Here is a 15166-nt window from a genome sequence, read left to right as displayed (position 1 = left end):
ATGTTTCAAAAAAAAGGGAAAATTGGTAGAAAACATAAAATGTGTGCTGATTGTAAACCACAGTTAGATGTTCATTAGTTGTCAGATGCTCAAATAGAAAATAAATTCCCTATATTCTTAAAAGGTAATAAGTGCCGAGATTATAGCATAGTATCAATGTTGACAGTTGACAGTATTTTGCATGCATGAAATAAATGAATACTGACTTTCATCTTAACAGGAATGTGCTGGAGGATGTTAATGAACCTGGACAGCTGGGTTTGAAATATTGCTCTTACTATAAGTATAACTGATTATGAAATAGAAAAAAAAAAATTCAACAGCAATGTATTGGCATAAAAATTTGGCAAAAAAATGGTTTGTGACTCACACAACCCAGAATTGAACAGCTACAATGATCACGAAATGAACGACTACAAAGTATTAGTTAGCTTGAAAACCCTGGCAGAAATGACATTACTACAAGCAATTAAGAGGATTACAACTGAAAATTAAACTGGGCACAAGGTTTGCGAATATATTTGCATGCAGGCTTTGCATTCTGAATATAAATTTCATGAAGTATTTCACTCATTCAAATACAACTGTGTTTCGAGGCAACCTGCACTCACAGGGTGTAGGAAATAACAAGGTCCGTTGTAGATATCGGTGAAAACAGCAAAAAATCTACAGGCCACTACTGAGTAGAACATTCCTGTCAGAGAGAAAGATAGCTCTCTGTTTATTCCCTGTGTGTGTGTGTGTGTGTGTGTGTGTGTGCGTGTGTGTGTGTGTGTTTATGTGTAAGGTGCAGGACCACGCAGGGATGCAGTAGCCACTATCTAGAGGCATTAACAGGTCTGACATTATGATTTCATGGTTGGTTGGGCGATGTGTTTGTTTGTGTGTGTGTGTGTGTGTGTGTGTGTGTGTGTGTGTGTGTGTGTGTGTGTGTGCGTGCACTCCCCAGCAAGAGGCGAGAACGATGTTCCGGTCGGTTGAAGAAAGAGATACAGAGGGATTATTCCCTCCCTCCCTCCTCAGCGTTCCCATTTACACCAACAAGATACAGCAAGACAAACAGAACAGCAATTGTATGCAATCTGCTGCCACACACTAACACACACACACACACGCACACACACACACACACCTACCACAAGCAAGCATAAAGACAATGAAACAAAACCCTACCTGAGCTGGGGAAAAAATGTGAACTAGGAAAAAACTTACCTCATCCACACAAATACATTACATTCATAGGCACTGAAATGTGCACGCACACACACTCACATACACACACTAACAAATGGCACAAAAATCTGCAAATAAGAAGGTATACACAAGCAGGTGCACACTCCCCCCGCTTTTAATACAGCACGCCACAATTGCATCTCCATTCAGAAATAACCTTCATGTGACAGATGGGACGGGACGTGACATTGGGCCTGATCAGAGCTTTACACATACACACACAAGTGCACACACACATCCCATTGTGACCTGTATGCGTGACTCCATCGGCTGATAGTAATTGACCAGGCGAGATTCTAAATTCTGCATTTGTGTCCGTGCGCATGAGTGTAAATGCTGTTTTCGTATGTGTGTGTGTGTTTGTGTGTCCGCGTGTTGGTTGTCTGACAGTCTTCACTTCCACATTAATATTAACTGACACTTTAATTTGGATGGGAAATAGAGCATTTTACCGCCAGTTTGTCTGAGTATCGGGCGGCGCGGATGGCTGTGTGACCTTTGCCTGTTTGTGTCTGTATGTGTGTATGTGTGTGTATGTGTGTTTGTCTATCAGCCTGCTTGTGTGTGCCTCTCTGCATCCTCTTTGCCTGCTTTTTCCTCCTCTCCCAGGCAACACACACCTCTCCTTCCCACGCTGCCTTCTCCTTTACACTTCCTTCCAATCTTATGTCATTTCTGCTCTGCATTACTTACTTTTCTGTGTAATTAAGGCAACTTCCTTCCATCTGAATCACATTATTTTCCTTTATTTTCTTAATGTCGATTTGTTTCCATCATTACTACTAAATGTTGTTTTGTTTATATATTCTCCCCCTTTCTCGTATCTTTCATCATCTCCTGGATGAAAGCATGATGAACACTCTTCTCACTTCTCTTGTCTTGTCATCAATTGAAGAGATGTGGCCTGGATTACTCCCTCTCATTCCTCCCATCTCCCAATCAGAGGAAGAGAGCCGGTGAAGGGGTGGAGGAATTATTTTGGATGATATCATTAACGACCCACGTACATAAATGAGCCAAAGCAAAGCACTTTGAGACGTTCAGCTCTCTGACTCATATGAACACTAATGTGAACTGTACACACAGAGCCAAACAGACTCACATACAAACTTTGGACAAATGAAAAGTGATTTTTGCTTAGATCTCCATTCAGCATCAACTTTTGTAAGTGTGTTTGGACGTGACGCAAAGTGAAGTGATGGCGTGAATATATCACATCAAGTGACAATTGTGTGAGTTGAAAATGTTGAACTCAAGCAAAGTTTTCACGTGTCTATCAGCGATGATGTTCACACTGATGTCCAGACATTGAACATGAGCAGTGGAGGAGAGGATAATAATCACTAATTGTGGCCGTTTGTGGACACCCAGAGCTGTATGATCTACTCACACATCTACTCATACTGAGACGGGACAAATAAGGAGCTGCCGTGGAGGGAAGTGACCAAGAAAGTAAGACTAAGTGGTGAGTTTTGGAAATACGCCTCAGCACAGCATAGCTCTGATCAATCCAAACTACATTCAGGGAACAAGCATTTTAAAAGCTGTCCGAAAGAACTGACAAAGCATGAATTCAGGCTTTTTACAAGGCAGCATTATGATGTTGTTATTTCGGTGTCTTTCTGATCCATTTATTGCAGTCAGATCACAGAGAAATCTCTTCGTTTTGGGTTCATACCGATGGGGTTTGCGGTTATTTGTATTTGCGTTACTGGCGACGCAAATATCTTCTTCGCATTTGGTCTGAACACGGCATTATTGAAGAAGGTTAGAGGCAGTTCTTGCTGATCCGAACAGATGATGCTCATTAAATTCTTTCAATAACAGAAAGTGAAGAGGACAATTGGGAGAAAACAACAAATGTGTGCTCGTTAAAGGACCACACTCCTTTCATACAACATGAAAACAACATACGTTCAGACTTCATTAATGCAAATTTCAAATACATCCATATTTCCAAAGTGGAGAAGTAATAAGCCTTGAGAATATAGCATGTATCAGTGCATTTTGCATGTAATTAATGTATGTTACCACTCATCTTTATGGGAACATGTGTGCTTGAGGATGTAAATAAACCTGGACAGCTGGGTTTGAAAGTGTGTTGTTTGTTTACTTAGGGCCACTGTTCATGCACATTATTTGTATAACTGATTATGAAATAAAGAAGAGAAAATCAAAATGCATTTTACTGGCAAAAAGTTAATTCACACAGTCCTACTTTCCCCCATGGTTTTTGACTCACACAACCCAAAATTGAACAGGCACAGTGATCACAAATTGAACTAATACAGAATATTAGCTGTTAACTACATAAATCTGGTAGAAATACCATGATAATACAAGCAATTAAGGGGATTACAACTGAAAATTAAACTGGGAAGAAGGTTTGGGAATATATGTGCAAGCCAGCTTTGCATTATGAATATGTATGCGTTTCATTCATCCAAATACACCCGTGTTTTGAGGCAACATGCATTCCCAAGGTGTAGGAATTAACAAGGTCTGTTGCAGATATTGGTGAAAACAGCCAAAAATCTACAGGCCACCACTGAAAAGAACATTCCTGTCAGAGAGAGAAGGCGATAGCTCTCTGTTTATGCAGTCTGTATGTGTATGTAAGGAGCAGTATTTTCTAAGCTGTTAGTGTGAAGATATGGTTTCCATGTCTGGTTTCATAATAAAGCAGTACTGCAAAGGTAGGCATGAAGAACAACCAATCAGTGCTAACAGAGATCTTATTATCCCCCTGCAACAAAGACTCTAATAAGCAAGACCTCGGGGCGCATGAGTGTGAGCTTACCTGCATGCTGAAGTGTCTCTAACATTCTCATGTTCATCTGTATAGAAACCATTAAAAACACTTGTTTGCCCATGGTTGGCTGTATGATGATGTATTTGTGTGCCTGCAGTACCTGGATTTGTTCATCCAAGAGTGATCCAGTGATTCGTGATCCAACACTGTCTTATCCAAAAGTTAATCAGCTCAATGCCTGTAGGATGTCTGACTAATAACCAGACATTGTCATAATTGAACAGACTTCTCATCCCCAAAACACACATACACCCTTACTTTATTAACTCTCAGAATTATTACTAGGGCTAGGAGGTGTACTAGAGAGAAAGCAGGGGGTAATTGTAATTTTAATTGACCTTAATTGTTACAATTTTAATACAATAAACTTAACAAAAACTAATGACAGCACAACACACATTATGTGATAACAAAACTACAAAGCCGTCACATTAAAAGGTACGACACATTTCCCCATGCTCATCAACTCAACTCAGCATGTCAATTTCCAACACAGAGTGGGGGGAGTTCTTAGTCTATCATCGACAAAGTCTACATGGAGTGTTAATAGCATAGCACTGAAGTCCTGAGAGGCAAGTGAGAAATAAATAATCTGTGGATCTATTTTCAAAATCTAATATAAGTGGTTCTCTGAGTTTATGACTGAAGAACAGTTGTAAAAAGAAAAATGTTTTCCCAGGATTATCACTCCTTAACTTTTTCATCAGTGAAACTGGTGAATCAAATCAAACCAAATCAATTTAATCTATATAGCCCAAAATCACAATCACAATTGCCTCAGTGGGATTAACAATCTGTACAGTGAATGACACCTTCTGTCCTAAATCCCTTGATTCAAAAAGTTTTCTTTTATTTGTTTCCCTTTTTTAAGTGTTTGTTTTTGCAATAATTGTTTCGGCCACAAGAAGATCCCACTGCTTTTTTTTGTAAGAGCCGCCTTATTCTGACTCTTATTTGCCTACCCTGTTATTCTCATCCTAATCAGAACCATGCTCGCTCCTCATATATTTTATAGACTTCGGAACAATCTCCAGCCTTATTTATGGGGACAAAATTAAGTATTTTAAGCAAAATCATGATCTTTTCCTTTCCCGACCAACTTGTTTTGTGCCTAAATCTAACCAGACCATACGCACAGTGTTGAAACGATATAAAACAAAAAATGTAACCTCAAGAAATGTAAAGTTGCAACATAAATAAATGTTAAGTTTCAGTATATCCGTGGTTTGCAAACACATTTATTCACACGCCAACATTTATCCTGGTAATTGGGTTGTTAGGAAACAGAAAAAAAAAAACATTATTTTTTTCATCACTTGCCTCTCAAAGCTTCCACTGAATAGAAAGTTTAGTGAGACGAAAACTTGGTCTAAAAATAGAAGGAAAAGAATTAAGAAATTTAGTTTGGCTATGACCTTGACAAAAATGATATGATAGTATAGAATTAAAATCAGTAATAGCAGCTAATTACTTTAAGAACTGTAGTTTCTGCACACAGAGGAGATCTACTGCAGTAACATTACATATTAAACAAATTATACTATCACAAAAAAAAAAAATATGTTGAATGTAAATGAACTTTCTAACAGCACTGAAAGAAATTAGGAGGAAGAGCCATTAGTTGCCAGTCGTCAGCTGGTCCATGAATCTCTCAAACCCCTTGCCTTGTTTAATTTGCAGTGTAATCTCCGGTATTGTTGGCCTGTGATCTTGTTTTTTAGATCACGCATTACTTGATACCCTAACAGTTCAACAGTTCCCAGGCTGTGGAACTTTGATTACAGTATATTTGAAAGGAGCATCAAATGGACCATATAAAGATTAAAATATATATCTCATCTCAAGTATTTTAAACAAATATCAACATAACAGCCTTAGAAATCTTTGCTGACCAAATTTGCACATCAAGTCAACTCACATGGGCTCCTGACCATAATGCTTAGTGTTACTGGCCTTATAATCATACTATAATCCTCACACATAGATATTAGCCTGTCTGGTGAGGGTTAAGAATAAAACCTGTGAGATGTGGATAAGAAAACATGTAATGACAGAAAAATAGAAAGAGAGACTGTCAGAGATATCGCTATGCCACTAAGTCTTATAAGTAGTCTAACTCTTGACAACTTCATTTGCTGAGGCTGACAGCATTATCTTTTTCTCCAAACCAAAATGCATACACTATGCTGACTATCACTATGCTCTGAATATCTCTTCCATATATATACATGCTTAGTCAAATACTGACACATTCGCAGTCTGCGTCTTTCTCACGCACACGCACATGCACGCACACACACACACACGCACACACACACACACACACACACACACACACACACACACACACACACACACACACACACACACACACACACACACACACACACACACACACACACACACACACACACACGCACCTGCACATTTTAGAAACCGTGCCTGTGTACATTCACCTCCTCCCACATTCAGTCGTGTTTCTCTCCTTGTTCATCCATCTCTTGACTTCTTATTCTCTCAGAGGATTTGATAAAATGCACAAATTAGACGAAATTGATTTTTCATTTAGAAATGGCGAAAATACAAGGTTACATTCACAGGAGTGTCAGGAGGTCTTAGCTACGACAAAAGAGTCGGGGCCCCCATGAAAGCAATTTAACTGCAAGGTTGGTATATCATAATCATTTTGCAATTCATTTTATGAGGTGAAAGCTTTTATACTGCTGACGGCTGCTCAGTGGCTTAAACTTGAAATGCTTTGCATATCAGTTTGTTAGTGTTGTTTTAGCTTCTTGCGTTCCTTCATTCTTATGGACAAAATTAAATAATTTACTGATAATGATGCTTATTGCACAAGCTATAGAGCAGCTGCAGTCTACAACTGTATGTAGACAGGGCAGTGGTGTGTGTCTAATGAAGAAACAGCTGGTGCAGTGGGCTTACACAAACTGCTGTCATTGTCTTTATTAGCAGCTTAACATAGCCTGATCTATTCTAGATTAGTACAGCTTTCAAATTCACAACAGCCTTGTTGAGACCCACATTCACCTGGTCTATCCTGGTACTGTGTCCCAGCATTAAGTGGATATGAATTTTTTGGCTATTTCTTGCATTAAACTCTGCTTTCGGTTGAGTCATTAGTGGCTGACTCCGCCTGTTTACCAATCTCAAACTAGAGGCCTGTAATTAAATGTGCAGTACACCGATCACCCACAATGTGACAACCACTGACAGGTGAAGTGAATAACATTTGTCAGTTTGTTACAATGCTTCTGGGAAACCTTGGGTCCCATACCCCCAAACACCTTTGTATATCAAGTTCAACCACTCATGGTAAGAGCATTCCTCAATGGCAGTGCCCCCCAAGCAAGGCAATGCGCCCTACCCCACAGCAAAAACTGCTTAGGAATGGCCCAAGAGACGAGACATAAGCCTCAAGACGTTGACGTAGCCTCCTACTTCTCCAGACAACCCCAGAGGTCCTGGGGCCAATGCTTCAATGGGTCAGAGCCAAGTCCGATACATGGTGAGGCTTCCACGGAACGTACTTGGTCAGACATGTCCCATGGGTGCTTGATTGTATTGGGATCTGGAGAATTTGTAGGCCAGGTTGATGCCTTGAGCTTTTTTGTCCCAATCCTCTGGCCATTCCTGAGCAGTTTTTTAGTGTGGAGGGGCACCTTGTCCTGCTGGGGGGCCATTGTCATTGGGGAGTGCCTTTGCCATAGGGGGTCTACTAAGTCTGGAACAGTGTTTGGGTGAGTGCTGTGTTGTCAAGTGGCATTCACATGGCATCCATCAGTTCCAGGACCCAAGGTTTTCCAGCAGAATATTGAATTGTATCAAGATGGTCAATGTTATTTACTTCACCTGTCAGTGGTTTTAATGTAGTGGCTGACCGATGTATTTGTCTTCATATGAATGCAATCAATGATGAATACAAAGGCTATCACAATTTCCATTCGAAGTTGCAAATTAACTGAAACAAGCTTTAAATTTTGATCATCGAAATCAAATGCAGGATCAGCAATTCTCCCGGTATGTTTTTTCCTCTCTCCGTTTTTTCCTCTCTCCATTCTAGCCAACCTGCGTGCCTCTGGCGCATATCCTGAGAAAAAAAAACACTTTAAAGACAACACAGCTTAGCTTACTTGCCGCCTGCGGATGTGCTTTTCAACATGACACAACGGCCACTGCCAGAGTGGGAAATGACATCTGTTGTGGGAAAACAACAGATCGAACTGGAAAATCCTCCTGCTTCACTTAAGTCAACTAGCAGCAACATTCTGCAATTCCCATTGGTTATGTCACGGACAAACTACAGTTTGTAAGCTATACTACATATATAGTACATACTGTTAACACACATGCTACAAACACACGCTGTGAGGAAACTCAGGCTGTAGTGAAGTACCCTTCTGCCATTCAGTGACTCTTTTTCTGTTTGTGTTTAACAGATTGTTTAAAAAAAGTAATTGTTGTGACATTTTAAATAAATTATTTACATTTCACCAAATGGCCTTAGCATGGTATGTTAAAAATAAACATAAATTGGTCTTATCACACTTGATACCATGTGCTTGGTTTATAATTTTCTATAAAAATTCAAAAAGGCAAATGACAGTTGTCAGGGCATAAAATCAACGATCTGTTGAGCTTTACAAATCAAGAATCAATACTCTAACGCATAAATGGCATGGATGTCAGTGCTGGAAAAAGAAAGTTTAGAACAAAAACTGAATCGAATCGTGAATTAGAAGTCACATCACATTGTGGATTTGGACATCAGGATTTTGCGTTAAAACACAAATATGAAATGTTTGTCTTCTACCAACCCATAAAGTGAAGTTGAATCATTGTCACTTGACTCACCATGAGAGGCAGAAAGCCTTAGCCTGACGCGCCTTTCATCCCTAATGACTGCCATTAAGGTTGTTTTGACAGAAAATTACGTGGCACCTTTCTTTTAACTGTGAGAGGCCGTCTGCCCACTCTGTTCTTGTGGCAGAGCAGAAGGCTGTGTAGACGCTGACCTGAAACTTTATTATCTTCATTATTTTCTGATGGAAATACACAGTCAAAGGCAGACATGTGGACAAATACATACACACAACACCTCACTTACTGAGGCCGTTGGGGCTTGCCATCATTTAAATGTCAAAGAAATTGTTGAAATATTTTTGCCTTTTCCTTTAAAATGATATCTCAGTCACTGTTTCCCTCCAGGCAAATCAAATGCCTTGATTTCATGAACAAAGTGACATAACTTACAACTTCGGCAGCTCAACTGCATTAAATGTGGTCAAAGTGTTTTCAGCGCACAGACTCTGGAGCACTTTAGCTCGCTTCCTTTTTTTAAAACTGGATCTTAAAAGCTGACGTGTTCCCCTGCAGTGAGGCAGCAAAATCTGTCAGCATTACTTGCAGTAGTTTAGGGATGGGGATGAAGGGTTATCCTTTCATGAGTCTGTTGATGTGTGAGCTACTGTACAGTTAAGATGTTGGACCTCTTGGCAGGATCAGCTCTGCTTGTATCTGACAGACCAAATAGTCCACTTAAGATATTTTGAGATTAAGTTTATCACTGTGATATCAGGGCCTGAAAAAAAAAAAATGCCCCAGCAATGGTCTTAAGATGTGCACCCACACAAAAACACAGAAACTGGCAAATTCCCAACACACACACAGTTGCACACACAAGGAGAGCTCTGCTTAGCTTCATTTATTTATCACAAAATCTATTTGTATTTACTGTTATTTTTTCTTTTCTTTTTCTGCATCTCTCTTACGTATACCTCCCTCTACTTGATTAAATGCTGCCGCTGTTGTCTGTGTTGCAAGCACTCATAAAACTTGGCTATGATTGATTATTTGCATCTCCCTATCCCTTCCTCCCCTTCCTCTATCTCTCTGTAGTCCATTAGTTATGGTAATGTTAGGTTAAATACATCTTAACTTGCTGGTGATTGATTTACACATCTCCACCCATAAACATTGCTTTCATTTTTGCCTCTCCTCCCCTCGTTATTTTTCTCCCCAGTTGCCACCTTCTCTGTATAATGTCTAACTTTTTGGGACAGAGTTAAGTTTGTGTAGGATGCGGTCTGCCTAAAAGGGAGGCCTAGCTGTCAGCTTCACTGTGCAGGCTGCTGACAGAGCTCGGACTGAAGGGTCAGAAGATGAATCTGCCGTGTCACACAAACAGACAGAAATATGAGCAATGACTCTTCCAACATCTAATATGCTCAAACTCACTTTTTGAGACAGAGATACATGACTGGTTATACTTTGAAGTTGCAAACAAAAAAGGAAGAAAAACAATACATGTACAGTACATGCCCGTTCAGACACATGTATGTTTGTCCTTCTCTAATAGTGAGGACTTTTAACCAACAAAAGCTGTCAGTACTTTCTTATAATCTTAGTTCTAACCACAACTGTGCAGCCTCATTCCCATTTAGAAGCAAAAATAACAAAACTTTGGCTTCGGTTACGCATTTACTCTGGTAATCTGAGTCATCACTGCAGTGTGAAATTAAATTGTTCTACCTCTTCCAGTTTATAATTTTGATTGGTTGAGATTGTGTATCCTCAAAATAGCAGTTGTAATGCTGAACTAAAAGTATCATTTTGTTTTTGTTTATATCTTCATGTTCTTGTTTGATGTAATTTGCTTATTTAGCTTGATTTCTATTTTTAGTTTTAAGTTACTTGTTACTTTTTTTTAAATCTCGTTTAAAGACTGCTGATTGTTCTTTTGTGTGAAACTTTTAACGCTACTGTCTTGGCCATGAATCCCTTGTAAAACAGATTTTGAATCTCAGTGGGAATATATCTGGTAAAAAAAAAAAAAAAAGGTTTGATATAAAATAGATAAAATGCTTCTTGGGCACCAAATGTTGACTTTCTCTTGTATTATTTGTTTAACTTTTAACACCAATAAACATCATTAAAATATGCAATGCTGCTTTTTTGAATTTGTCCTTTGATGGGTTGGATGTTATTGCCTATATTTCAAATGACACAGGGACATTGAAAAACAAAGCACTAGAAGACAAAAAGACAATGTTTTAATAAAAATAGTGTTATCTAGGAGAATTCTGTGAGTAGAGGTCATGTTTCTCTGCCTCACAATTTTTGTCCTGTTTTCAGGAAAAAATGACTTGCTGCTTTACTTATATAACTAACTTATATAACTAAAGTCAAAGTAAGTAAAAAACAAGTAAAAGTTACCAGTGATGGTATTTTCTGCAGCTAAGCAACCAACTACAGTGTATACAATCTGCTTCCTGTTCATACCACCATACACATGACCAATATACATGCATGGGCACGTAATTTGCTTTGTTAGGTGTGTAAATACGGATGGAGATTATTTCTGAAGTGGTGCTAAAACGCTTGTCTAAACGGAGATTGTTTTTGCATTAAAACCCTGTTTTTAAAAATGCCTAGTTTGGACTAGGCTTCAGTTGTAAAACATTAGGGATTTCAGCTTTCAAGGAATGTCCTAACCTCAAGGACTAGAATAAGTTTGCACAGTGAGAAAGTGAGACTAAATGACATCACTTTGGAAAAATGTCCTCACCTCAGCTGTCTACAACTTAAAATGGCTGTTGGGGCGGCAGAATTGCAAGACCATTCACATCAACAAACACAGACACGCATAACATCGCATTTGCACCCTGACAAAAATACACATTCCTGCTCACACTCTGGGTGTTAATGTGAAAGCCTCAACACTTCAGGGACACAGAGAACCCCAGATCCATCTCTGTCCTGACAGCAGTCCTCCATTAGCCATACACACAAAAAATGTGGATGTGGAATGCACACATATAGTACTTTGTCAGGAGCACACACAACTCTGATACATAAACAGGGTGCATTTTCTCCCCTGAAACACACATGCAACCAATACTGCTGCTGCAACACAAACAGTGTGCACTTCTCCAATTTTATCATCTTTCTCTCAAACATAACCACACAACTAGGAAGACACGTATGTGAAGGCACAAATCACCTAATGCAAATGTGAACACGAGGCAGACTCACCTATCTCTTACTCCAGCAGTGATGTTATAAAGGTGAGTGGCAGCTCCATCAGCACATGCCTTCAAGAGAGCTGCAGAAAGTCAGACAGAGAGACACTTGTAACTGAAGGCAATTAGTTTTAAATGAATGGCATATTCACTGACACATTTATGCCTTTTGAAATATAACCAAGACACTGTTACCACTTGGGTTAGGGCGGTTGTGTTCAATTTACTTCAGGATGTTTTGGTTGAAGTTGAATGTTACTAACTACTGTATGTCAACCATCTAAGTCTCATCTTAACTGGTGGCTTAGCTGATGTAATATACACACACTTACCAACATGTTTTCTCCCTCTTTCCAGAGACTGACTCAGTTCCACAGGAGTGGCATACAAACAAGAATGGCACATACTAATAACACCTGCCGTTAGATATGACATATTTGACATAATGTTAAACAAGAAATGAAGAAATGTGACCTGCCAGTGAGGGCAAGTTGTACAAGGATTTTCAAAGAGACTATTCTCAGATATGGCCTTGTGTTCTGAGGTGAGCTCTTCGTAGGAGCCATATCACGCATGTGACATCTTTCCAGAGCTACTCCTTATAAATACTGCATGCTCTCCCTTTATCCTGAGGTGCGGTTTACTTTCAAAGAGTGTCCAAGGTTTCTGTGAGTACGCCTACTGCTTCTGTAGCCTGCTGGCTTTGGTCACCAAACAAGTCATTCACTGACTCATTTTACGAGACACTATGGGCAGATTTTGCTGCTTTTTACAACTGTCAGAGCATTGGGTGCAGAGGAAGAAATTTATAGAAAAAAGAAAAACAAACACAGCACTAGCTTGGACACCCACATGGCCTATGCCAAAGTTTTTGTTCAAGCAATAAACTTAGGTAGAACTTGAGTAGAAAAAAAACAACCTCTCTGCTATTGAAAACATAACAAACAGCACACTCAGACATGTAAAGTCTCTCAAAATTTGTTTTGACCAGTTTAAGACAAAGTAAGTAAAGTAGCACATATCTTCTCTGATTTTAAAAATAGACAAATGAGGCGGTTATTTGCTTTTCTTAAAACGGTGTGCAACTTGCACTAAATTAGATGCAAACTATTTGCAAATGTATGCTCATTCATGGCCTCTATTCTATTCAAATTGAACAGGCAACCTATTTTTTAAGAGCCCTCTCCTGTTTGGGGCTGTTGTGGTGCACACAGGGGGGAAAACTTCAAAGAATTAGATGTAGTTTTCTTTTTTTCACCTTGTTTAAAACTAAGTAACTCCTGCATGAAAGAGACAAGCGACTCCAGTCTCGTCGGCTTTCCTTCTCCATATGTGTCCATTCCTTGAACCCATTATTGAGTGTAGTCATGCCTGTGTGTATGTAATTTGTTTTTGTTACCAAAAAAATACAGAGACCTAGTTTGAAGAATAATCTCTAGTCACAGCTTTCTATAACATGTGATCTGGTTTACTAAATCAGTCTGTTGCCATTTTTCTTGAAACTCATTCCCCACTTTGTCTTTGCTCATACTGATTTTGACCTTGTGCTGCCTTCTAAACAGCCTGACCTCATAGCATCATGGATTTCAGGCAGGCTATCTTGTAAAAACTGTAATAGTCAGAACCCTGTGAAAGGTGGGCACATATTGCTTATTAGTCTACATCAAAAACGGGGAAAGAGGATAAGTCACAAAAATCCTGACACAACATGCCAAACACAGGCAAACTTAAACCTCATTAGGCCAGCAACTTTTGCTGCAACACATCCTGCACTACACTGAGTATATGTACAGGCAAGCACACATAGCTGGTAGTTTACTTTATAACTTGAACAGCATATTTCTACTGTATCATCCGTATAGAGGAGAACATTGTTGCTGCTGTGATAACTATCCAAAGCTGTGAAACCCTGTGTCATAGACCTCGATTTAATCGTTTTTTAGTGAATCCAAGCAATAGCCATAGTATCCAGTCAGAGGTACCCTGAGAAATTTTCTTGATAACATACAAAAGTTATGCTTACATTTATTGTTTCCCACCAAAACACACAGTGTATCCTAGAGGTCAACGGAACATGTTTAAAACCCATGCACACCTAGGGCCGACCCACAAAGTTGATTTCAATTCTGTGCCTCATTAGGCCCTGTCTCTTGTCAGTGTGTGACTTCTCCCTCAGTCTCCCGTTAGCTTTGGTGCACCTGTTAGGGTGGGACCTTTACACTTTTTGATAAACCTTTCTTACAGCAGAAATTTTGACATGTTGTAGCAGGAAGTGACTTGTCTGAGAAGGTTACCAGGCATGAGACCACTGTTTGTGGCCACTTCAGCCGAAAACCAGGTATTTTTTCCATCTGCCACCAAAGACCTGGGTATTTGTATCATGATCTTTTGACCCTAACAAAGTCACTTTTGTGCCTAACCTAACCAGACCATAAGCTCAGTGCTACCACAAAATAAAATAGAAAACTGAAGATAAAGAAACATACATTTGCACATATCTGTGGTTTGCCGAATGGTACATTCTGGTGATTGAGTTGCAGAAAAATTACTTGACAGTGCTACTAGTGGTCAAAAACTCCAACAAGGTACTTACAACTAGTGGAAATTTTCTTCAGGAATATCAATGTTCAGTTTTCAGTATAACAACACTGATAGTTCGCATGTGACTACTCTCCTCGCACTTCAGGGCAAAAAGTGATTTGTGCACATCACAGCATTTAGAAAATATAAAAATTCACACGTCTGTTCTCCAAAGTGTATCTTGTAGTAACAAATCCAGGTCAGGAGTTTTCAAAATTAGCATAACTGCAACCTCCACAACCATGATTTCAATACATCACACAACTCTGAACACATTTTTTCACCATGACCTCTCAAATATGTGCAACATGCCACAATGTCCCACCTACATACTGCAAATTAACAAGCACACACAGACTCACACATACCCTAAGGTAGACCTGATAGAGTTAAATGTTGAATCGTTCTCCGAGGATGGAATTCTTCACAATCTAACCATTGCCTTGGGCGCTTAAAAAGGAAGAGAATGCAGATGCATTCGCATTGATGTAAATAAGACACT

The 15166-nt window shown here is 39.3% G+C and overlaps 1 protein-coding gene across 1 annotated transcript in view; it reads right to left on the bottom strand.

The window, feature by feature from the left end:
- The window catches only part of tpk1 (thiamin pyrophosphokinase 1), a 69735-nt gene that overhangs the window by 39230 nt on the left and 15339 nt on the right, over nt 1-15166 (bottom strand). Inside the window, exon 4 of the mRNA XM_084341016.1 lies at nt 12098-12167. Coding sequence (XP_084197142.1) covers nt 12098-12167 — 70 coding nt within the window. The remainder of the gene's footprint in view (nt 1-12097; nt 12168-15166) is intronic.

This window comes from Pagrus pagrus, assembly GCF_965226575.1.
Source record: "Pagrus pagrus genome assembly, chromosome: 20".
Classification (NCBI taxonomy): domain Eukaryota; kingdom Metazoa; phylum Chordata; class Actinopteri; order Spariformes; family Sparidae; genus Pagrus; species Pagrus pagrus.
Note: the sequence above shows the minus strand (reverse complement) of the source record. Positions and strands in the feature narration are given on the sequence as shown.